The 26,276-nt window shown below is 44.5% G+C and overlaps 1 protein-coding gene across 1 annotated transcript; it reads left to right on the top strand.

Annotated features, from left to right (window-relative positions):
- Nucleotides 1-380: 380 nt before the first annotated feature.
- selenof (selenoprotein F) lies at nt 381-26,276 on the top strand. The gene is made up of 5 exons (XM_088597674.1): nt 381-465; nt 5,489-5,656; nt 20,252-20,315; nt 22,710-22,759; nt 25,479-26,276. The coding sequence occupies exons 1-5, from the start codon at nt 418-420 to the stop codon at nt 25,608-25,610; spliced, it is 462 nt and encodes a 153-aa protein (XP_088453800.1). The 5' UTR covers nt 381-417; the 3' UTR covers nt 25,611-26,276.

Here is a 26,276-nt window from a genome sequence, read left to right as displayed (position 1 = left end):
TGGATAGCTTATCTGCCACTCGCCCAATCCCAACAGGCCTTTCAGCCAGCGGGGTCCTGACGAGAGAGCACGGCGGATACATGCCTGATTGAAATATATACAAAAAACAAAATGCTTTGACTTTTTTAAAATATAAAAATAATGATTTTAGATTTTAAATAGTATTTTAGGTATATATATGCGGTATGGTATGTCTTTGTTACTATGGATGTTTTCAAAGCTTCGCATTTTTAAGTTGAGTAAACGCGCGATAAACGCATTTTAGTTATGGTTGGTGCGTAAAGTGTGTGCGGTTAACCGTAAAAGGTTAAGAAATGCACTGATCGTTGAACGACGAAAAAAATCAGGCACCGGTAAATGTCACTTCCTGTCCGTTCAAGGTCCTGCAGGCGGTCCTACGGCGGATTGCTTTGCAAGATGGCGGGCGAGGTGTATCTGTTTTGGCTTCTCCCAATATTGCAGGCGGTAAGTGTAACCGTCCGTCGTGCTTTGAAGAAATATGGCGCGTTTTGTTTTCCGCTTCTATGAAATAGCTGGAGAACGGGGAGAATGCAGAGGAATTTCGGCTCGGATTCGCGGGAGGATGCTCTTGGGAGACGCGGAAGTGGCGGCTGTGCCTCCTATTTCAGCTGTAATGCATGACGTGGCTGAATTAATCAGCCCCTGTTGCCGAGATGTGCATGAGAATAAGTTATTGTCGGTTGCGGTGTTTTTTTAGTAGTAATTCTCCAGGCTCGATGCGAGTGAAATACTTTAGATATATGTACATATTCAGACTTTGCATCACTGCAGTAGCATAGCGCGTTGCTTCGGAAGGGGACCTAATTCATCCTTCTTTCAAGTTCCACTACAAAGCAGATCAGCTGGAGAAATAAGAACCCATTTCACCAATTACGTGTAGAGGAAGAATAGGCCTGAGTAAGCCTGGAGTAGACTTTAGGTAGGCCGCCGTGTTTAACACCATTCTCTGTCCGCATTCTCGGCGCTGGTCCGAAGAACATCGCCTTTATGTATTAATTATTATACATTTCTGCAATATATAGAAGAGAACAAGTTTTATTTTACAATTGCGTTCTAGCGGTAAATTCGCTTTGCAGTCGAAAATGTTATTGTGTAGGCTGTACTTGTGCTCAGGGTGCACTACTGCTACAACGGAAGAACGGTATATAAAGTATGTGGTAATGAGTCAACATATCGCAGATACGCAAAGCACAGTGTGTTAAATTCTAAGCAGTTACTCGATGCAAGAGGCTGAAAATTTCAAGTATCTTGAGACAGCAGGAATTGGAATGCCTAAAGTAAACTTTTCACGATGTGTCATCTCCGGGTGCTTAAGGATACAGTGATCAACAGAAGAGACGGATATAATCAAATCAGTGCAGTTAATTAAAGGATAAAAAAGCTAGAGAGTAACAGTGAGTTTAAGTTAAGATGGAATGTAGGTATAAGATCTAGCATGGGAGATCTTCCACAGTCTTGGTGCAACCGAACAATCTCCTATGGTCTCCCTGTGTGAAGAGCCCTTGTCCTGGGATTAAGTGTAGATCAGCAGGGTGGTTACAGCTCACTGCTGCACTCAGAAGGTAAACCTTAAAACACTACACTTGATTCTGAAGACTGTACATGGAAACTAAAATGGGCAATGCATGCTCATGCTTTAGTGCTTTAGCTGATTTCAGATTCTGCTACACCATGAAAACAACAGATTGGCTACACCAGTGAGAACTGCATTTCAATAACAAAACCAGGAAAAGTCATAAGCATGTATGAACTTGTTTGCTTTAACTCAGGATACATTGCAAGATTTGCAATCGTAAATCGTAAGGCTTGTGTGCAGCAGTGCAAGAGAGATCAGAGACACCAAGATTCATGTCCTGAATCCTTGTCCTGGTCCCGACACCCCAACAATCTAACAAAGGCTGACACATCTGCTGGACTGATAAGGGGAAAAAAAGTCACGTCAGGGTGAAATTTAGGGGGATAATGAGAAAATCAACATGAGAAGGATCTTTGGTCAATTCTTTAAACTTATATTAGCCATAATATGTCTTTTTCTCCGGAATATTACTATCATCAGGACAATTATCATGTGATATGATCCTATTGTCCTACCATACTGCAGAAATTAACAACACTTGTATTTACCTGGTCAGTATGGATGCCAGTACATTAATTATTGTTTTGCTTTCCTATAGATAGCCTATAGGTATCCTAGATTACATGATAATTTGAGGTTATAGTCAGAAAACTTCGTTTATCTTATGACTGTCATAACACTTATTGTCATTTATTATCTGCTTATCCAATTTACATTGTTGCCCGAGTTGGATTAAAACACCCTGATGTGCTTTTCAAGCATCTCACAAGGAGGGCATGAGGACAGGAAGTCATCCAGCCTGTCTCAGTCATTTGGTTTCTGGGAGTTCATAAATCTGAGGCTTTCTGCCAGCCATTTCTGAACTCATCCCAGTGAGCCTGCTTCCACAGTCTGGCTGGACAGCTTTTTCAGCCAGCTGCAGTCCTTTATATACAGTATCAATAATAAAACTGTGGTTTCCTTTTTCGACTGCTTCATTGCTCAAAGGCAAACAAAGGTGCTCATTTAAAGAATCTGCTTGAATGTAATTTGGAAATGCATCCAGCAGAGTCCTGCCTAGGAAGTTTTCTTTTTAATGAGGATGATATTTTGCAGTGAAATGCAAATCAGCTTTCCTGCACTGTGAATCAGACCAGGGTGGCCTGTGGGGAAGCCATTTGTGCAACGAGAGCCAGCTGGAGGTACAAACTATTGCGGTCGGTAGATTTTAGTTTAGCAAAATGTATTCAGGAAAAGGGTCCTTTTTAATCACGGTCAGCCATAATTATTAGAGCTGTGCTCACCATACCCCACACCTCTCCATTCTGTTGGGAAGAATATTATCGAGGCACCACGTTCAGTATTTGGTGAGAATAAATTTGCAGCTGCACACAATATCAGCTCTGCCTGAGGCACTGGTGAGGGGCCACTCAGCAGCCGAGATGTTCAGTGAACAGCAGCTCACTGTCTTGGGTATTTAGCAGCGTGTTAACTGGGAAAGGGAACTGGCCGAAAGACTCTTCAAAGGGATATCACCTGCCAAAAACTATAGCATGAGAATGCAGAGTAGTCCTTACACTGCTTCCCTCCTACGTGATTGCTGTTTATTGCAGATATAGGCAGGTTTCCATTGGAGTCTTCGTTTGTTCTCTGTCTCAAAGGTATTGTTGAACTTTAACTGAAATGCCTGCCTGCATTGAGAATCCCTGTACTCTCTGTCTTTGCATGCAGTTTTGTGTTTGTCTGTGATTGATTTCAGCAGTGATATGCTCTGGAAATTGATCTTTGTTCTACAAAGTAGCCAGCTGGTTTATTATAAAGTTCTAAAATAAGTTTCCGATATGAATAAGTCATTATCCTAATTGGTTCTGACGACATCCTCATCATATTGAAATGACTGCTGTCCCTTCAATCAGTAGGCCGGGAGACTAGAATTTACTGGAAGAGTAAGTTTTTCATTTTGAGTTTCTAGTCAACAGGAAATTAACCGCTAGCTGTGTCTACTGAGAAACAAGTCAAAGAAGAGGCGTTTGCAGCCGTGTCATACTACCTGGTTGGAAACAAGTGTTCTTGGCAACCTGGGCCTGAGCATGAATTACCCTCCAGCTCAGCAGAGATTTTACTGGATCAAGAATGTGGAATTCTTTTTAGAGCTGTGGGCAGTTTTAAACTGTATTTCATAAAGGGAATGTATCGCTTGTTAAGATATCTTTTCAGTTTATAGGACCGGTACCATAATAAATGGGCTTGTTTACAGGTTTGTCAGCTTTCTCACTGGCTGCCTTTACAGCTCGTCTTTGCGATCGCCAGGCTCTGCGTGTGCCGAGCTGTTGATGATGATGGTGTTGTCAGGCTGGACAGCAGGACCTCAGCAGCTGGTGCAGAGAGAAAGCCGTTTATTTTTTATCTAATGGATTTGTCAGCAGTATTGTGAATTCTCGGAAACAGCCTTGTATTTTGGTCTCATTCAAGAAGGATGTGAGCTGAAACCCAAGCCTTATCAATCTTTCTCTCTCTTTCTCGGCACAGCAACAAGTGCCCCAGGTTTTCAGATCATCATCTTTGAAGATCAAAATGTAAAAAGTTTTTGTGGCAAGCTTTTGTAGAATAAAACATGGAAAATCTGCTTTAGCAAGCTTATCAGTTAAAATGTGTGACCATGCAATTCTGCACTGTATGGGATTGTTTTAATTGGCATAACGCTTATTTGGTAACTACACGGCAATCTTGAGAGACAGGGGCTTGTATTGATGTATACAAGGAAAGGTTGTGTTTAACAAGATAATGATTAAGACAGTTTTATATATTTTCCTCTGTAGTGGACAGGTCCTTTTATCCAAGTGCAGACATGTATAGTTTTTCCCATTTTACATTTCATTGACTTCAGGGCTCAAGAGTCCTTTATCTTGAAGCAGTGAAATGTTTTTGCCTGTTTGTGAGCCAGCGGGAAACAAAATGTTGTCTTCATTACTGCTCTGTATGCATGTGTGCACGTCCTGTGTTTGGATTCTGGGATCAGTTCTGGCTACAGTTGTGCATGGGTGGGTCCTACAGTGGGGCAGTCATGTTCTACAATTCCACTGTGTGCCAGCAGATATTTGTAAGGTTTATGGAAGCACAATAAAATCAACATATTACGAGCAAGGTAACTCTTTACTGATGGATGAAAGGGGATGTAAAGTCAGTTTGAAGCAGTTGGCATAAAATTAATCATTGTTTTTACATTATGAGCATAATGTAAATTCTATGAACACGTAGCACTCTTGAAGGGAGTTTCCAGCACAACCGGCACTGCAAAACATAGTCACCTTTGGAAAATGCTGTAGTAAAAGTGCATGCTCTTAAGCAACAAAACTAAACAATCTTCTACATAACCTAGTTAAATTAGTAATCATTAAATAACGTATTTCTATCTCAGTTAAGAAATTTGTAATGAAAAATCTACCCACCAGTACGTCTTTATGAAGCAGCACTTCACAGTGATGGTTTTCAAGGATTGCCTGAAGTCTCAAATTTACAAGTTGAAAACTTGCCAGGATCTGTAATTTGTGATACACTGACTGACCTATATCTGTGGGTGTTCTTAGAAATATTCTGTAATTAAACTTGGGAATTTATATTCGTTTGACTGGGGAAAACAGATGAATAAGGTAATTTAGCGTTCTGTGCATAGTTAAAAGGGGCAGTGGAGAGTCAAGTACTTGCCATTGGCTGTTTGTTTCTTCGTATTGCTTTCAGTCTTGGCTGGATAATCTCATTCTGTTGACCTCTATTGGTCCTGTTGTATTTTTGTGTCCATGGTCAAATCTTTATTGTACATCTTTCATTTGCCTGAACCGTGAAATCCTTCCTTTAAGAATATCATCCTGTGATGCACTGACATCTCCTTGTTCATGTTTTCTGTTCCTCTAGATTTCGTCCTATGGGGCAGAGCTGTCTTCAGAGGCGTGTCGAGAGCTGGGCTTCTCCAGCAACCTCCTTTGCAGTTCCTGTGACCTTCTGGGGCAATTCAGCCTGTCCCAGCTGGACCCTTTCTGCAGACAGTGCTGTCAGGAAGAGGCGCAGTTAGAAACCAGAAAGGTAGGCATGTGTTCTGTGATGGAAGAAAAAGTCCATTGTGGTTACACTTCTTACTTGTTCAGATCTTTTTACCAAACCTAAAGCTGTGTGCTTTTACTAAAACAATATTTAAAGGATTCTGTGTGTTATTAGATCTGACTTAATCACTAAAATGAGCTATATCGCTGAGAGTGAGTGGCACACAACTGAGAGGTAGGTCTTCTACTTCTGGAGAACATGCGTAACACTGAAATGTGCCCCGCCTTCATTTCCTCTCACTCAGCTCTGAGGAATTGGTGCCACGGCAGCTGTTAGTATAGTAGAACTCAGGAGCAGTTGTTAGTATTACAGCAAAGCCTGTTTAAAGCTTAAACACAACAAAACAAGATGTACAAAAAGTTGAATGGCAGATTGCACAAATTACTGTTTTATTTCATTAGGGAGAGCAATATTGTCAGGCACTCACAATGTTTCTAGAAGCTCAAGTCAGAGGAGTTAGTATTTTCTACTGCAACATGGTAAGTCTGACAGTACTTCAGTGTTGGGGTAAAGCTAAAGTCAGTTCTTAGGTCCTTTTGCACAATCTCAGAATACAAGTGAGGTCTAAATTATTTTTCACTCATTCTTCTGTTGCTGTTGGTGTAAATCAGGCTTTTACACAATCTCAGAATACACAATCACAATTGTGTATTTTTACTTAACTGGTTCCATTCTTCACCCCTCTGCTTTTCTAAGTACCACCATCCATGTCTCCTCTGTATATTGTAATTGTGTTTTATCTTGTGTATTCGTTTTATTTATTGTTGTTGTCATCCTGTAAAAAGCTTTGAGAAGCCACCTTTAAACGCGCTATATAAAATAAAGTTTATTATTATTATTATTATTATTATTATTATTATTATTATTATTATTATTATTATTATATTTGCCAGACCTTCATGCCCAACAGCTCAGATCACAAATCCTGAAATCTTAAGTCCCTATCAGTAGCTGTGCAGTGACTGTAAAGCCTAGAACGTAAAATGTGTTGAACTGAATGTGCGTATATACATTGCCTATCAAAAATTATATTTTGTGCAAGAAAGCTATGCAGGAAATAGGCTTGATTTATATTCCTTCCTTATTGTCAAGCACAGTCATGTCCTCGTGAGCAGGCATGTGGAGAGAAGCATTGCTAAAAGCTGTCTTTGGAGAAAAGCCAACCGCAGTCTTTAAAACATGTTTTCTTTTGTTTTATAATATGTAGATGTAGATAAACACTCTCCTTAGAATCTGAAATGGTGAGAGACTGCGTGAGTAAAGCCTGGAATGAAAATTAAATGATTTTGCAGAAATTTCTATTGAATTCAATTGTACAATTAACAAAGAGGTCTGAGTTTGTCTAGCATTTCCTGTTACTTTTTTATTTTTAACGTCACTTAATATTTGTTGGAAATCTAAGGATATGCCCTGAAGCACGTTTTGTTTTGTCTGCGATGGTATGCAATATTTACTGCTGCCTCTGGGTATGGTTAGTTGAAAGTCAAATAATTTCATGCAACTTGGATGAACTCCACAGGCAATTCATATTTTTAACTCGGATTGAATTTTACTTCTGATCAAATTCCAAGAACCTTTGTATTCAGACAGCGGAGGTATCAGAATATCTGCCGATACCATTTGCTGATGTCTCATTGAGAACTGCATGAACAGTTTCACAGTTTCTCACGCAAAGTAATGACATTGTACGCCAGAAGTAGTCATGTCATTGCCAGCTTGAGCTGACATACAAAAGAGAAAGATATCAAGGTTTCTGTGCAGATTGCCTACAAGCAGAACTGTTCCTGAAAAGCCAAGTGCTTTCAAGCAAAGGTAACAAAAGGCATTTCGTCTAAAACATTGACTAAACCAACCCAGAGGGCATCTTCGCAATTAACAAGGAAACATTAGCCAGCAGACACAACTGAAAATTAAGGGAAAGTGCATTAAAAAACGGTAACAGGAGGCACTAATTTTATACAAGGCGTTGTGTGAGTCTGAAACAACCTTCCCAGCCATGTTGCTGACGCAGAAAACATGGGGTCTGTAAAACTGCTGGGTGAGGTTCTCTTATGACCAATTAGTTAATAAGCTACTAAAAGGACCTAATGTCTCCAGTCTTTTGTAGTCTAATTTCGGGTATTTGTCTCTCGTACATTAAGGGCAGCAGATTGGCATGGTGCTTAGACCTGCTGCCTCACGGCGCTGCTGCCTGGGTTTGAAGGACAAGCTGTTGGCTGAGCTGCTGTCCCTGAAGTGTTCCGGGTGTCAGTGTGCGTGGAGATGCCGGCCTGCTGTGCAGCACGAAGTGTAGTTCTGCCCTGTGCTTCCAGGAAGGGCTCCAGGTCGCTGCAGCACATACCAGGTGGCTCTCTGATGGGTTGTCACTGAAAGAGTTCTTGAGGCCTCTCAGCCTTATGTTTGACAGATCTTATTGGTTCGGTGCCAGCTGCTCTGGTTTCTCTGCGCTCCCAGAGAGTTTTCTGCGGAGCTGTAAATAGTTCCATAGATTTTTTTTAAACCATCATGCAGGCAATCTTTTTAATTGAAGAAGATTGAATCGGTGTAGGTGTTAATTGGTTTTAATTTAATTAGTAAAAGTGATACTGATTGAAACCTGAAAACAATATGACCTTGGTTCTCCCCAGAAATCTAGCTTTCATCCTGACACAATAACCACAAGGTCTGGATTTGGTGATAGATTGGGAGCATTTTGTATGTTCTGGCAGGGTACTCTGTATCCTCTGGGTCTGTACTAGCTCTGGTTGTTGAAAATTCAGTTCTACTGCCACAATTTCTTCCTGCCTTTGTCTTTTATTTTGACTGGAAAGGAGAGTATAATCTTTGGCTGAAGGCTGCGTTTTTTCCTCATCTTACTCTGGTATCGTAGCAACAGTTTATTGGAGAAGTGATGAAAGGAAAGCTAACATAGTTCATTGCACATTTTGATTATACCCTAGTTCATTTTTTCGGGAGGGAGGTGAGTTTTATTCCAAATCTTGTTAAGGTCTACGTCGCAGAGATCGTGACTGGGATATGAGAAATGTTCCCCCCCCCCCTCTGCAAGCCAACAAGATGGGGTCAGAAGGAGTCAACTAATGCATTTACTTAGAATTACAAAGCGGGAACTAATTTACCAGTGAGTGGAGGACAGATCGCCTCTTTGCTGCTTGGCATTTCAGTGTGTTGTGTAGCTGAAGATGGAGGCAAATCCCATAGGAAAGCTCTGGTCTGAAGAGGTTTTAACACTTACAGAGGACAATAAGGATTTTCCCCTCTGGTTAACTAACAGTAATGACACTGGATTTCAGTTGCACTGTATTAAGCACTCTCTCTGTTACACCATGCTTCAGTGTTTCCTATTATTCAGGGCTTGTTGGGGTGTCCTGGGTCTCGAGAGAAACTGCATCAGGGGTTCCTGCCTGTTTTTAGTACAGCTGAACATCCTGCTGCACTGTGCAAAGGCCCCTGTGACTCAGAATCACTCATGCATGGGGGTTTCATTTTGAGACTCACTCCACACAACACATTTAAAATCATAAGGCTTCGTGTGCTGAGAAGTCTTGTAAACGTCAAAATACAATGAAAAGAAAGGACATCTCAGCTGTGGCTTCAGGTCTGTGAAGAACCAGAGGAAAATTTCATGTGAAATCTATTTTTCTTTCTTTACACCGTCTGGGGCAAATTCACTTTTTCTGCAGCTCTGCACGCTGACAGCTCCTACTCAGCGCTCTTGTGAAGCGCGGCGTCATGTGGTTACCGAGAGCTGGCTGGGCAGTGTCTGGAGCAGCCCCTGTGCCCTACTCTCAGAGCGTTCGATTCAGCCTCCGGCATCCATAATTTAAAATGTTCCCATTAAAAAGCATGTGCAGTGAGGAAGTAGGGAGAAATCCCAAATCCAAGAGGGAATTCTCTCCGTTTCTGGGACTCGATTCATCTCTTTTTCCTTTTCTCTGAGGAACACTTCCTCCAAGAGCCCGTCTTTATAGTGCTGCAGTGTGGCACTGACATGGTAAACGGCACTGAAGGTAACCCAGATTTTCATCCCTCGTGTCAACACCTCTCTGGTGGTTAGAAGAAGGAGAAGGCAGCCTTTTCTTTTGATCAGCTTCTTTACAGATGTACGTTGTGATAGTTACCCAGTACGTCTGTGTTATGCAGAAAAGCACGTTTGTTTTCTGTTCTGACGATAGTTTTCGGAAGCACTGCTCTCCGTTCTCTGAGCGGGGGAGGGGGGAGCTGATTGAACATCCCTTTAGAGAAACATTATTACCTCTCAGTGATGCAACAGGAGCACAAATAATTGTCTGGGCAAATGGTGCGTGAAGATGCTGGCTCTTGGGTATTTACAGACTCGCAACAGTGTCGGCCTTCCGGATTGTTTTGGTATTTTAAGGTTTGTTCCTTTGAAACTGCCGTGCTGCACTGTTTAGGAGATGAGATTGAACGCTTAGAATTTTGTGAGCCAGATCCGTTCTGCTCAGTGTGTCCCTGCCTCACCGCTGCTTCAGCTCTTCGGGAAGAAGAGTCCGGGGGGGGGCGTGGTGCGGCCTGCAGCAAGGACCCACAGGGACGTGGGCCCTTGAAATCCCTGACCATGAGGAAAACAGGACCTCTGTCAGATTCTCCCTTCGGCACCCTGAGTGACGGCACAGTGAACCAAAACGTTTAGGACCGTTTTCGGCCTGTGATTCTTCATCGCAAGCCGGTGCATTTTATAAAATTTCAGGTCACATAAGATTCGCACGGCGGCAGTGAATTTAGCTGGTAGGACACGGCTGGGGAGAGGCCGGCCTTGCTGAGATCAGCTGTCCTGCTCTGTGACGGCTCTGTGATTGACGGACGGGTCAGAAGCGAAGGCAGCGCGTTGAGTGAGGAGCCGGGGGGGGACTCTGATTGTGAAAGCTCCTGTGGGGAATATCAGTGTGAGGAGATTAGCTCGGGAGGAGCAGGGGTCGCTGGAGAATCTAATAAAAGGAAACATGCCATTCTTGTTTTCAGGTCCGTTGTAACTCAATTCTCTTGTAGGCTACAGTGCTGCCGTAAAAGCTGAGCAAGTCAGAACAGCAGGAGCACATGTTCTGAATTTCTTGTAACACCACTTTACTGAAGATGTAGTTAAAGCGACTGAATATCTGAATAGAAGTAGTATGTTGTTTTTCTCCTCAAAGGATCGTTGTGGGTTTTGTTTTTGCTTTTAGGTGAAAAATCGTTCCTCTGTGTAATAATAATAATAATAATTGCTTACACTTATATAGCGCTTTTCTGGACACTCCACTCAAAGCGCTTTACAGGTAATGGGGACTCCCCTCCACCACCACCAATGTGCAGCCCCACCTGGATGATGCGACGGCAGCCATAGTGCGCCAGAACGCTCACCACACATCAGCTATCAGTGGGGAGGAGAGCAGAGTAATGTAGCCAATTCATAGAGGGGGATTATTAGGAGGCCATGATTAGTAAGGGCCAATTGGAAATTTGGCCAGGACACCGGGGTTACACCCCTACTCTTTTCGAGAAGCGCCCTGGGATTTTTAATGACCACAGAGAGTCAGGACCTCGGTTTTACGTCTCATCCGAAGGACGGCGCCTGTTTACAGTATAGTGTCCCCGTCACTATACTGGGGCATTAGGACCCACATGGACTGCAGGGTGAGCACCCCCTGCTGGCCCCACTAACACCTCTTCCAGCAGCAACCTTAGTTTTTCCCAGGAGGTCTCCCATCCAGGTACTGACCAGGCTCACACCTGCTTAGCTTCAGTGGGTTGCCAGTTGTGAGTTGCAGGGTGATATGGCTGCTGTCTTTTTTTTTTTCTGTCTTTCCTCACTAGTAGTTCTGCTGAGGCATTTCACATGCTTGGGATGTCACGGGCTCTGTTGGCTTCCCAGTCTCAGTGTCTAGGAGGCTCCCTGGGTTTTCAGGAAGAACGCTACCTCATTGTTACCCAATAGCTCCCCCTTGTGGTGGCACACCTGGGGAAGCTGGGTGGACAAGATGGCAGGTTCAGGCCAGGGCCTGTCTATAATAATAATAATAATAATAATAATAATGTTTCTTTATTAGCCCTATACAATTTCTTGCATTAGGAATGCGTCTTTTCGCATACCCCAGCTTTTCTCCAGGGAGACACAGAGACAGGGAGAGAAGCTTGGGGTCAGAGCGCAGGGTCCATTGTACAGCGCCCCTGGCCTTGCTCAGGGGCCCAACGGAGTAGGATTCCTCTGCCGGCCGCGGAATTTGAACCGGCAACCTTCCGGTCACAGGCGCAGATCCTTAGCCAAAGAGCCACCGCTCCGCCCCAACCAGGCCAGGGCCTGTCTACAGCGTGAGCTGACACCCTGCAGGGTCAACATCACCCTGTCTCCGCCTCCATCGCTCGCTGCTGGGTTGCAGGTTTTGTGAGTTTTCTGACCTGGAAGAGAAACAGGGGCAGTATTTAAAAAAAAAAACCCTAGGTCTGGAATTGGAATGGGAAATGGGAAATGCTGCCTTCCTCCTGCAGGTGCTGTTGTAGATCTGTGACCAAAGCCTGATTGCTGTGACTATGTCTCTCTTGACCAGTTTCAGAACTGTTTGCTCCTGGAAGTCATGCTAAATTATGCTAAATCTCTCCAGCTGCTGACATGCCTTGAATTATTTTTGGCACCCTGGAAACTATGCTGTGTCCATCCAGCGCACTGCGCGCCCTCTCTGCGCTGGGCCGTGTTCTTCTTCAGACACCGCTGCCACGCTGTAAAACGGAGAAGGATGAGCTGGAGGGGAGGCTAACTGTGCGTGAAATTGGTGGTAGCAGGAGAAAATGTCCATATCTTGCACCTGCTTGAAATAGCTCCTCTCTTCTAAGATCAGCTGGTGAATATGAGGCGGAAAGAGCCTGCGAGGCAGCCCCTGTTCCTGGATCACGGCAGGTAGATAACCGTGCCCGAGGAGGAAAGGAGGTGCTGTCTGCTGTTCTCCTACAAGAGCAATAACCGTGTCTCATCTTCATGTCAGCAGAAACTCCCTGCGCAGGTACCTTTAATGTCACGGCTAAATCTCTCCCCTCTGTAAACAGAAAGCTGGCCTTTGAATTGAAATTGATATTCAGTGATTTTCTTCCACCTGACTCTACAGGTCTTGAGAGATCTCATGTTCGGTCTTCTGCACTGCAATCACATCGAGGGTCGTAACACCGATGACCGATGAACATGCGCTGCGGTAGCCTGGTTTTCTAACCTTATTACACGCGATAAGGTTAGCAGTGTGGTGAATGTAGCCAGCAAAATTATTGTTGGATGACAAGTATATCTGTCCGGAAGTAGTTCGGAAGCCAGTATGATCACTGACTGTCATGACCACCCCTTGCTCCTTCTGTCTGGGCATTGATTTAGACTGGCTACATTCAAGAGCAATAGGTAATCCTTTATTCCCTCAGCTATTTACCTGCTTAATTCGGACAACTGATTGTATATTTTACTTTATCTCACTAGTTTTTCTTTTATGTTTGTATGTTTCTTATTTGTTAGTGGGTTCATGTAGCATTAAATGCATTATAACCCATAACATGTATAGTGTTTTGTCTTTTACCTGCCTGCAAAGAAAATCTTCCATCTGGGACAGAAGAAGGATATAAGTGAAGGGGAGCAGTGTTGTATCTGTCCTGCCCTGTGAAGCACACCCATTTTGTATTTAATCACAAAGGCTGAGGGAACACCGGAGTGTAATTATACATAAATGTACCGCTGTTATAATAAGACTTTGTCTTGGATACGCTGTGGCAGGTTTGAAGTTTTCAGGATTTAATCAAAGCTAGACTAAAGTCAAAACTAACTCCAGGTTCAAAACACTAAAAATGAACAAATATTGTATTGTAAATCTATTTTTGTTTTTAGTCATCTGGATTTTATGGGCTTAAATATCCACCACTGAGAGTTATGCTTTGTCTAAGGCAAGTCGAGCTAAATCTTCTGCTCTGACAGAGACCACCTTCAAATCTTGAGGGTGATAATCGATGCAGTTGTCAGGCATTCTGGTTTCACTTCATAAATTTCATGGGCTGTAGTCTCGTGGGTGTTTAAAACCTACACTACTCTTTTAGCTGTGGCTTGGAAATGGTGCTCATTCCAGGTGGGCTTTAATTGAATTGCGCTAAGTTGATTGATGAGTGAATATGTCATCTGTTACTCCTCGTGTTTCAGAAGACCCTCATGTGAGAAGGCAACTGTTAAAAGGGTGCCAGTCATGCAGAGAATTCACAACTGGACTCAGGACAGTGGAAGTGTTTCCAGTCCGGGGGTTAGATTATACTGAAAGCTCAGCATCAGAAAATCAGGAACACTGGTCCTCTACCCGCACTTGACACAGGGGGGTGTGACGGAGGTATACACCAGGGGAGGCGGCTCAGAGCGTTCTGCTGGCCTCTCTGCTCTGTCACCAGTGGCAGCAGCCGCAGCTGAAACCCAGTGCACGTGAGCGTGCTCTACGTGCTCCTGCTGTTCTTCTCCGACATTCAGCCTCGGCGAGAGCCGGGGGCTGTTTTCCACGTCCTGGATGAGCTGCAGAAAGTGTCGGAGGATGTTTGAGGCTCCCGATCTGAGCGCCTCTCTCTCCTGGTGAGGGCTGGGGCAGCCGGAGCCTGGCGCGTGCCCTATGAAGCACCTAGCACGAAGCAGGACTCTGTGTGGGCTGAGACGCCACTGAGCCTGCTTGTCCTTGGAAGCTGGGAGGATGCGTGTGCCTCCTGCAGAAACTCACATGCACAGAGATCCCCACACAGACCAGCTCCACACCCGAGCTGAATTCTACCCCAAACCCGAGAGCTGCAAGACCGCAGAGGGAGCAGCCCAGCGCTTTTATGCCCTCTTCCTCACACAGAGCTGCACGCGAGTATTTCAAATTTTCGGTCTGGCCGCGTGCTCTAGCTCAGGGGCATCAAAAGATTTTCCACTCTGGCCGCTGCCTCGGCTGGCCGCGCGGCTGCTAAGCCTGTCTCCATGGCAGCAGGGCGCATGCATTAACCAGTAAAACGGGGGCAGCTTCCTGGGTGGTCTTGGCGTCACTGTGCCTGTGAGAAGTGTTCCAGCCCTCCAGCTGAAGTTGTACAGGCTAAGAAAATTACCGACGGGAGAAGGCCATTTAACCCAGCATTCAGTAGCCTATTGATCCAAGGATCTCATTCAGCTGATTCTTGAAGAAAGCAAAAGTATTGGCTTCATCCATATGGCTGGTTAGCTTGTACCAGACTCTCGTTCCCCTTTTGGGTAAAGAAGTTGTCCGATTCTTGTTTTAAAATGCACATAGTTTCCATTTGTGTCCTCTGCTTTGTGTTTCCCTGTTTGTTTTGAAGAAGCCTGCTGAGTTGACTGTCAGTTCCTTTGAGGTTGTTGGATACTTATATTGGGTCCCCAGGGCTTGAAGAGCTTGGGCGGTATGATTTGTGAAAACATCTAGCAGAATCTGCCGTTACGGTAAATCTTTATTTCAGTGCTCATCAGTTCAGTTCTGGCAGCAAAACAAATGACTATTACTTAGAAAAGCCTTAAAAGAAGGAAAAGGCAGTATCATGCAAGTCCCTTCTTTCAGACCCATTGGAACCTCAGTTTCCTGTTGGTTTGCATGCAGTGTTTTCTTTATATCTGGGACCAGCTGTCTGTGGGAGTCTGGTGATGTTCACGGGCCTTTGGAGTCTCGAGTTCAGCTGTTTTTTGCTGCCCCAGAAATAGTATCCAGCATTATTGCAGTTCTGTTGCGCCATTGTTCAAGGTATTAGTTTTATTTTTGTGCTGTAATATATGATTTAATTCGATGAAATACATTATCCACCCCCTCCAGTAGTATCCCAGTTTGTCTACATATTTCCTGCAGTGCATCTTTTTTATTAAAGCTTGAATGCTCCAGTAGAACATGATTGTGGCCATGCTGGTGATGTGCCAGTGTGTTCTGAACACAGTGGAGGGCCTCCAATAGCAACAGTGACATCAGGGCTTTCAGGAACCTTGTGCAGTGTCTGATGGTTTTTGTTTTCCATGCTGTATATAGAGTTCAATTAAGCTTTAGATTAGCACTTCCCAGTCCAAGTCTTCCTCATCCCAGTGTTGGCTGGTTTGTCTTTCCATTGAAATTGTTCTCTTGCTTAATCAATTCACTAAACATAAGCAAGTTCCTTTCAGCATCGCGACTTTAGTTTTTAAATTATTATTATTTTATCTTTTAAATTGACCTCTTTTTTAAAAATATTCTTAGTTGATCTAAGAAATTATAATCTGCAGCTTTTTAGACACACAAATCAATTAAAGGAGTGTAATCAACTGGCACTGGATCATTCAGGAGTTTGATTAAGTGGCCAAGAGCAGATGGATGGTGAGCCAGTGGTCATGGGTCACCAGGACCAGCCCTGAGAAGCCCTGATTTAGACCCACAGAGGACCGTTACGGTTTGCACACAGAACCACAGTGCGGATCACAGCCCCTTTCATCGGCCCTCTTCGTTTGGGGCAATTGCATTCCAAATGTCATCTTCTTTGCTGAAGGTTTTTATTTTTGCTTCCCCCTCATCACCGGCATCAAACGTTGGCGTCGTCTTCCTCGAGCGCAGTCCATTACCCCGTGTGGAAGGAAAGCTTTAAATTCACCTTGATCCCCACAGCTGTGCGTGGAGAGATTGCAGAATTCCGAAGTCTGCCATCAGGATGGAGGCTGAGTGGCAAGTCAATTTGTATGCACTGCTTGGAAAAAAATGCTAGATACTTTGGAATAATTCCAGCAGAATACCAATTTCTTTGGAGAAGTTGAAAAAGAAATAAATATTCCTTAATGCGGAGTTTGATGGCTTGCAGACCATAAAATGGTGCCGTCCATCACTGCTCTCCGACCTCCTCCGTATGCAGTTTCCCATTATTTAATGATCCTGACGTGCAGCAGCTCTAGAAGGATTAATTACAGTGTCCCTGCGATCTGCCAGTGCAAGAGCGTGATCTGGGCACTTTCAGGTTCGGTTAGCATTGTCTGGAAGGAGCGTACTGATGCACAGAGACAAATGCATGTCTACCATGTACTGCTTCCATTGTCCATTTCACATGTTCCATTGTTTCATGCGGTCGTGGTTTCTCCAGTGAGCAGGAGTTTTTCAAATGTTCAAAAGTCAACCATCTCGGAAATTATGTTTTTGGAAAATTGCTTGCAATGGGAAAGGATGTTGTCCTTGCCTGTACTGGTTGATGTCGTGTTTCGGGCTGACTGAGGTGATTCTCGTCCTGAGCAGGTCAGGAGTGCAGTCGTGGTGCCTCCGTTAGGGAGATTGGCAAGGGGTGCAAACAGCACCTTGATAGGGGTTACAATGGAAACACCTGATGTTTTCAAAAATGCTGAAATACAAAGACCTCTCTGCCCTGGCTGTATCAGTGTGACCCGTTTCTTCTGGAATTCACACACCCGTTTCAGCATGCCTGTCTGCTGGCGGGCCAGAGTCCCTCTAGTTTCTCAGTGAGACATCAGGGGAGGTGTCATCTTGTGCCCTGTGTTGAAAAAACAGCAGAGCAGAGCTTCACAGAGATTAGCCATTATTAACCAGGAGGCCTGCACTGACCCGGGAGGGATGTGATGTGATAAAGTGGTGTCTTTGGTCAAGAGAGCCTGAGCACTTTTTCAGTGATGGAGGAGGTTGGCGTTGCTGTGGTTCTAAGGGAGTTTTAGAAACTCCCTATACATTATGAACAAGCACTGTGGTATTAGATAACTTATTGACTGAAGCAGTGCTTGCCATTCAAACCATCCTCCTCTGTCTCTGGTAATTTAACAAAACTCTTTTGCCGTCTTGCATAACTCGGGACAGTTTTTTGTCAGAATGTGTAGCACTTAACATTTAAAATAGCTGTAAGGAATGGAGGTATGACCGATGGGTTTTAGTTCTTCTTTCTTTCCTCCTCTGTGTGAAGCGTCAACACTTTGTCACTTCAAAGAAAAGAAGGAATATTACATTATAGCTGCTGTAAATCTGGCCCATGGGGCATCAGAGCAATGCAGGCTCCTAAGCAATTTGTAACAACCTTAACTACTATAATCAACCAAAATAAATCAGATTAAAACACAGACTGGAACAAATTCTGAGTTCTAATTGTATTTGCTGAGTGTGGGTGTCAGCTGGCTGAAGGCTGGAAAAACCTCAGAGCAGAAAAGCTCAAGACGGCTAGTCACTTCGAATTAGCACTGGCGGTTTGTGTGGGAGTTGTGCACTGGTAATTTTGAGAATGATCCCATCTCTCAAAATCCCAAAGTAGGTCCCTTCATCAGGTAGGCAGCGATCTTAAATGGAGTGGTTTCTGTCCCAACAGGTGACTGCATTAAAAGGAGTTATATATTTAAACCTACCTGGCATTTGGATTTGAAACCATCTGCTATTAAAGGTTTAGAAAGAAAACAGCATAGAGTTCTTGCAACATTTCTTATCCCTAAGGATCCCAGAGCACTTTACATTTTGTTCACCCGCCAGTGAAGTGCAGCCCCACCTGTGTGACTCCGGTGCTGTTCTGTAGTGGCAGCCCCTGTCCTCGGCACACCAGGGAGTGAACTGCGAAAGCTCAGCTCCTGTTGGATCAGCTGCCAGGAGGCCAGGCTGTAGAGGCCCAGAGTGAAATAACACTGCTACTCTTTCAAACAGCACTGTTGTTAAACATTGGTAAGCTATTTGAGATGGAGAGGGTGACTTAAAGCTGCCTTTCACTGTTAAACATGCGGCATTCTTATGTCTGATGAGTCAAGGAGCTCTGCTGGACTGTTTATTGTTTCAGCTGTTGCTGAATGTACTTTGTTCTGTCTGTTCGTACATTTTTAGATATTCAGTTTTTCGCAGGGTTTGCCAAAAAATTTTTTGTTACATTTCCGCAGCATTGATTGATAAACGGAGGAGGGTCAGATTTGTGCCATCTGTGCGTTTTCACAGATTGAGAGAATTAACTCGCACATGTTCTAGATGCTGGTTTTCCTTTGTGGTTTGTGCTGAGGCAGCTCTGACAGCTCCGGTTAACAACAGGGCCATTGTGCCATCCTTCCAAAGCCCAAGAGGAAGCAATACAGCCCATAACGCCATCTTTGTTCAGAGCTATTAACGTAACTGCTTTGCATTGTCACAAAATTTCAGCAGTGCAGCACACAATAGCTTTGTGTTTTTCCCCTTTAGCCAAGCATCTCAGTCTGTGGAACTGGGCTTTTATCTTACTGCACAGAATCTCCCTCCAACTGAGACACTTTAGCTCTCAAAAGATCCATCTTTTATTTTTTATTCAATTCACGGTCGTTCTTGACTTTTAGAGTTTTGGGCCGATAAATCCAAATACTAACCCATCACCTCCTGTTTTAACTCGGGACGCAGAGTTAGAATTTTCAAGGTAATTTAGAGGGTGTGGTGTTTCTGGTAATTTATGTTGCTGTTAAATTTGTACTTTTCTGCTTTAATCTGAACAACCTGAGGCTCTAAAGGGTTGCATGTGCACTCTTTATTTTTGCGTATAAATGAAAATGATTCTGGATGTTCCCGTTGACTCTCAAGGCTGCTGCAGGGCCCAGAACCTGTCCCACAAGAGAGGCAGTGTTGCTGATGATCCATTACCCATTCCCTGCTCCCCGTTACACAGACGCCTTTATCTAACTCTTCCCAGATGCTGCCATAAAATTGCTATTTTTTGCAAGCAATCATCATGCTTTAAAATTGTGTCCCCAGGATAATGGTTGCAAGACGGTGAATTCTTTATCTTGAGCCCCAGGGTGCAGACTGCCAATTGTTTGTCCCTCCTTTACTGTTGGTTCACTTCGGAGCTCATGCATTGTTCAAATTTCTATTATTGATATGATGCAAAAATGTTTTTTTTATTAATGTATTTGTGGTTTAATCTGGGTCGCTACAGTAGGTTAGAATGTATTGCCTGCCTGGGTATGGAAATGTGTCGATACAGCATGCTTAGGCAAGGGAAGCTTAAGACTTTGACGTGACTGGTTATTTGGAGGTAAACTGTGGGTAGGTCGTTGGCAGAACTAGCTTTATCACCGGTTGGTGTATTTTGGTTGGAAATTATAATGATTTGCTAGTCTCTTACCCCTGTATCTAATGGCATTTTACCACTCTGGTGTCTCTACCTGTGCCACTGCTGTCCTGGGACAGATGTCTACTTGACATCCTTGGCTTCCCAGGATCCTGAGGAAACACCTCCCTTGTCTTAAAAAGAAATGAATGAGACATTTAAATCACCCACCACCCAAGAGGGTGTGATGAAAACGGCAAGTTCCTGTGCCGTAAACATGCTGATGGATATGAAGAGGGTTTGCTGGAGTATGAAGAAGCTGCGGTCGTGGCCACTGCAGCCGGGTGATAGACTGGCTGTGCACGTCTTTGGGCTGTAGCTGCAGTATTGCAGTCAGGCTTTGTTGCAGGCTGGTCAGAGCCAGGAGACTCCTCGACTTGAGCCTGTAATCCTCTATTCCCCCGAAGCAGGATCAACGCATCCTGATCCACATGAATTGTTAAAACATCTCCTGAGGTCAATTATCTAGCTGCTAGGCCCTTAAGTCTTCATCTTGGTGTCAGTTGGCTTTGGACTAATCGTGCATTTCCTGCTTCTCTTCGGCAGCACTATGCTGGTGCTATCCTGGAAGTCTGTGGATGAAAACTGGGGAGGTTCCCTCAGGTCCAGGGTAAGTGAAATTGTTTTCTATCTAATAGAAGAGGTGCCAGTTTTTCTGTATGTACAGAACCTTCCTTAACCTTTCCTTCTAGTTATATTAAAGGCTCTAATATTAATCCTTGGATTTCAACCCTGATATTAAAGATGTCTCCTACGTCTGCTGTAGATTTGATGAATTTCTGTTGTATTATGATTTTAAATGAAACTTGCAATGCAGATGGCCTGTTGGTTCTTCAAACATCTCTTTAAAACAGGCCTTGACGCGCAGGGGCAGTGCGTTTTCCCAAAACCAGCGGTGCGTCCTTTCGGGGTCTCCTGCCCTCACTAATAACTTCGCAGGAGATCGTGAGCTCCTGCACTCTCCGCCTCACCACAGTGTGCTGCTGGATCAATTTAAAAAGAAATCACTGAAATACATGCTTCCCATTACCCTGCGTCTCCACGCTGCAGTAAGGGTTTAAGAAGGTGTGAGAGGAATTATGTTCTCCTCTCCAGCCGCTTTCTCCTCTTGCTGTGAGCTGCCTTGACTGAGGGGGAGGGCAGCTCAGAAAATCGATCTTCCTGCAGGCCAGACCGCTGGTGCTCCTCGACAGCTTTATGGGTTTGGAATTTTTTTTACAGTGTACAAGTTTTCTTTTCAACCTTTTTTGATGTATTATTTTTCTAAAGACCTCTTAATGAAAGCTCAAAGTTCTTTCCTCAGCCTGGGCTGCGGGGAGCGGGGAGGCTTGGCCAGCCGGAGTGACCGGCAGAAACAGCGCCCCGCAGTTTTCTCTGAGCTCCGCGGCCTCTCTTATTTCTAGGCTTGCATTTTCCATCCTGGCCCCCCCAAAGCCTGGCTAGAAGGGTTCATTTCCCCAGGAGCTCTCCTGCTCCCGCTGTGGAAGAGGAGCCACAGGACGGTCACGTGCTCTTGGTATTTTTGGGCTGTATTGAGCTGTGTGGCCTGTCGGTGGCAGAAACCCTCGCTTCAGTCCGGCTCCTGTGTCTGCTGGCACCTCTGAGGATCAGTTTTCCTGCTGACTTCACCAGGCAAGGCAACACTAGCTCCCTAGAGAGCCCGAGCTGCGAAGTGCTGCCTGCGGGCCCTGTTTGTCTGGGCAGCGTGGAACGGCACCACTTTGAATAGAGACAGTTTTGTCCCCCAGGCTGAGGACTGAAGTAATCCTGGAAAGAAAACTGAGAATGAGATGAGATGAAAATGTAAAGGCTGGGAGTTTCTGACCCTTATTCGTACCCCAGGATTCATCCCCGTTTGAATCCTGACGGTGATTTAAATCAACTGCCACCCAGCCCTGCTGTGAGGCACATGTTGACTGGCAGCTCTTATTTGCTCCTGACAGCGTGTCTGCCTGGCAGACAGTACCCCTGGATTATTCCTTCGCAGGCCTTGGCCACTGCAAGGTCTTCGCTGTAGCAGATTACCTGTCTGCTGCCGAAGGGGTGTCTGAGAATGCGGCCTGTCGTTGCACAGAGGAAAGGGGCAGTTTGCTCTGAGCGGCGCTCTGTTTCCTCGGCGGCCTGCTGGCGGGTTCCTGTTTAAGGTGTGGGCAGCGATGGGCAGAACTGGGCTCCTGGGGCTGCTCAGGAAGGAATCACAGAGCCTGCCACCTGCAGGCCATCCACACTGCAGCCCAGCAAGTCGGCTGTAGCCGAGGTGTCGATTTCACTCTAATGGTCGTTTTGGTTGTTGGTGAGAAATGAAGTTCAGAAAAGCCATGTCCGGCGTTATAGCACAGCTCCACCCACCTCAGGGGGGTACATGAGGGCTTTGTTCAGAGGTGACAGTCCAGTTTCCCTGCGGTCCCTCTGGTCCACGGAGCCCAGATGTCTTTACCCTTCTAACTCGGCCCCAAGGGGAGGCGTGACGTCTCTTCCGCAGGCAGCCAGCGGTCCCAGCTCTCCGACTGACTGTTCAGCGCTCTGGGCTCCTGCGTCATGGCTGTTCACATGAGTACTGCTTGGTTTCGATTGGGAACAAAATCCACATTGGAGCAATGTATCGCTCTTCTGGGTTTCCTTTTTTTTTCTGATATTCATTTTGGCGTTTGAAAATACAAACTTAGAATTAAAAATTAATTCTTTTTGTAGTTTTGCAGCTAATTGTTACGGTATATTTACAGAGCGGTAGTCCCATTGGTAATGGACTGAAAGCTCAGAGCACCCAGAATTGGGGCTAGATGACAGGGTGTCATGATGTTAGATGACGGAGCAATTACACCGTTTTCACCCTGTGGGATGGCCGTGTGTCGGTCACAGTGATTGGTCTGGAGTTCTTCTCTCTGTTTGCTGAATTGGCTCTCATGGTGGGTGTGCGAGGAAACATCTCCCTCCACAGCAGGCTTGTTCTCTTGCAGCCAGTGTACAGTCTGCCGTGCCTAACCTTGTCCATTTCTTTTCATAGCTTTTGTCAGGAGTGACAAGCCTAAAATGTTCAAGGGCCTTCAAATAAAGGTAAGAAGTGTTAACAAATAAAAATCAAATGCCTGTAGTCCTTAAATGAGTGCATGTTTTATTTTTCTCTATGAACACGGTAAACGGTCAGATGTGCACTGTAAAGGACTAAAAGAGCGTTGGAAACAAAGTGTTTCAGTGGAGATCGCGGTGCTGGAGCTTGATCAGTGAAGCTGGCAGGAACCCGATGCCAGTCGTTTGCAACTCTGGGTGCCAGTGCAGGGTGGAGCTGCCCGCCCTGAGCTCCTGGCGCCTGTATGAAGCTGTATCGGATGTAGGCAGAGGAGAAAGCCACAGTCGTTCAGAGCTGGGCCTGCTCATTAAAGAGACAGTGAAGGATGGCTGGCACTTGAGAACTCAGAGAGGCAGCCAGGCGGAGAGATGTGAACTGATAAGATTTATTTAAATAGCTGGAAGTAAGGGTTCAGGATGTCTGTGGTTTTCAGGGGGAAAAAAAGTTCTATCAAGTTTGATGAAAGCATTGCCTGCATAACTTAATTGTCAATAAAAATTGCCTCAACATGCAATTACCCAAGCTCTTAATTGAAGAAGGTGGAAGAGCATGATAACGAGAATTACTCTGGTAAAGCACTTGGCCGAGACTCAGTACTGAATAACGTAACAGCAATTCTTCAACTTTTTCTCCGGCATTTTAGGTCTATGACAGCATATTTAGGAGCTTTTCCATTTTCTTCTGTATTATGGTTGAAATAGCCTGATCTGGAAAGCAGATTAGGCACTCTGTTCAATTTACCTTCCTTAATTGAATAGACACATTGGATTGTAGAAGGCTGATAAATGCTGTGTGCATATACATATGCACAGCTTGGCCATGAATTGATGTGGCCACAGTAAAGCAAGACTGCAGAAGGGCTGTGCAGAACATTGGAGTATTGGAGTAATATGAAGTCCTACTGTCTAAAACATTTGCCAGTGGTTTTACAGACCCTAATTTTTACAAATGCTGAGCTAGGCAAGCAAATATAGGAATATTGCTGATCGTGGACTATGCAATTTTTTACCAGTGGCCCCACTATGCACTAACCGTGCACTAAACACATACATTTTAGTAAACAAGTCTAAAATTATCACTGATCTTGAGCAGTGAAACTGAGTCCTTGAAGTCTTAATTTAAGCCTGATCCCAAAGCATCTGTTGAGATTGTGGAAATGCAGTGAGAATATTGATTTTCTTTCAGACCAAACAAGTTTCTTCTGCCCGTTTGTTTTGAGTAAGATATTGCAGCTTTTCCATCCATCCATTAGCATTTCTGATACGTTCTGGTAATACAACTGAGGTCAGTTACTTTCCCTGGGTTGATGCACCGTCTTGCTCATCAGAAAATAGCACTTGGGCTTTTAACAAAAAAATAAATGTGTATTTTTGAATTAAAGGCTAAGACCTACATCAAAACCAATTCTAATATAGAGTGTTCTCTAGATTTATTCATAGCACCCTGAGCAAAACGCATTACATTTGGGATTGGATAATGTCCTGCAAAAAAATATTGAAAATGTCATGCATTGATCCTAATAGATTTGCACAGAACAAAATCATAATGTCTAGAATGGGCAAGGCTAGCATTTATTCACACCCCTGAAGTGTAGGGATTACATTGACTGGGCATCTCCTGTATTGTCATGTGGTCCTGAGGTTCTGTCTGAGGGGCGGGTTCTTGCCCTGTCGCAGTGTCAGTTTTGATGTGTGCTTTGGATCATGGTCATACTGGAACGCTCCCTTCCAGCCAAGTCTGCCAAGCATCCGATACAGACCTGTATGTCTTTCCTCTGTGCAGGGCTGGTAGAATTACAGTGCTACATTTTTAGGCTTTTTAGACAAGACGTGCTATCCAATCCAGAAACGCATTCCGTTTGATATTTATTATTTCATTGTTGCCTAGGAAAAAAATCAGCAGGACACTGGATGTCAACAGATTGTGGATAATAGGTTGGTTCTTACTGATGCAGATATGTCCTGCTGGAGTCAGACAAAGGGACAGATACAGCGATACAGGAGTCGATGGGTATCGCAGACAGGTTGCTCCGAGCTCCTGCCCTTGTCTTGTACAACACTCAGCTCGCCACAAGGCAGAATTTCCAAACTGATTTTTCTGAATCAAGGCCTTTGGCAAATCAGTGCTAAAGTGACCAGAATAAGAATTTCCCATTTCTAAACTGATCACATTAGGAAAATTATTGTATGCAGTCAACAGAGCGTTGAAATGACTTGGCATCTCCAGCATATGATAAATTATGAAGTCAATACCTCACAGGTCATTTACTGGAAAAAAGCTGATTGATTTGTACCGTTAACTGTGTGCGCTCTAAAAACCGTGTAAAATGAAAGAAATTGTAAGTCTCTGTGGTGGTTATTACAGAAGAAAAAGGATTTCAGACTGATGATTTTCAGGCCCAGTCTAGCTAGGACTTCCTGTATCACAGTCCTTTCTCTCTGTTTTCACATTTTATTGATGTTGTATATACATCACATTCCTTCTAAAAGAAACAGCATGAGGAAACAGGAACCCTTAAACGAAAGTAGCTGATATTGATGATGATTCAATCCGGTATAGTAGATGCCTGGTTATCCTCTATCTCCTGCATCAACACCACGCAGGACTGCGGGTCATTGACTGTTCTCAACACGACTCGCAACCTGGTGTGTGCCAGGGCCACTGCAGGGTTCTTTTTTTAAGCATTTTCACCTTTGTTCCCGACAGTACGTTCGAGGCTCCGACCCTGTACTGAAGCTCCTGGACGACAATGGGAACATCGCTGAAGAGCTCAGCATCCTCAAGTGGAACACAGACAGCGTAGAAGAATTCCTCAGTGAAAAGTTAGACCGTATATAGATCACAGTGTCATTCATAACCAAAGTGTAGCACATAGTTTCTTGCACTAGTCAAAAATTATTTGGGACACTGAAGTTCTCTGTGTGAAGGATTAAAATTGTAGTAAGTGATACAAAAAATGTTAAAGATGCAGTATTGTCCCCTTTGGTTTTTGATTAGTGTACTGTGGGCTTTCTCCACATATTTTTCTCAGTGAAATGATGTGGCCGGGAGACGACCTCATCTGCCTGCCATTTATAGAACAATTGGAAGAACTAGTTGTCAGAATTCCTTTTTAGTGACAGAATAATTGGCCTTGGTGACCCCAGAAAGGGAAGCTGATCTCTTGCACAAGAGCGGCTGTGTAATCCTTGATTTTCTTTTTTTCCATTTTGTAATTGCTGTTTATTGCCGTATGGAGTTGCTCTGTGCGGTTCTTTGAAGAAGGGGGGCGGTGCTGTGGCTGCTGGGAGAGCCGCAGGGGTCAGGGGTCAGGGGTTGCTGCCTGCGCTGTGTGCGGTGGCGTGTCGGGGTGGTGCGCGTGGGTGAGGGCTGCGCAGTAAACCAGCGCTGGCGTGCGTGGCCTGATGTGTGTGCGTGGTGTCCCGAGCGCTCGGCAGCGGTGTGTGCGCAACCCCTGAGAGAGAAGGAAGTGAAAGATGGAATAAAAAATACAAATGCTACAAA

The sequence above is a fragment of the Lepisosteus platostomus genome, chromosome 11 (genome assembly GCF_059453375.1).
Source record: "Lepisosteus platostomus isolate fLepPlt1 chromosome 11, fLepPlt1.hap1, whole genome shotgun sequence".
Taxonomy (NCBI): Eukaryota; Metazoa; Chordata; class Actinopteri; order Semionotiformes; family Lepisosteidae; genus Lepisosteus; species Lepisosteus platostomus.
This window is presented reverse-complemented; position numbering and strand designations above follow the sequence as displayed.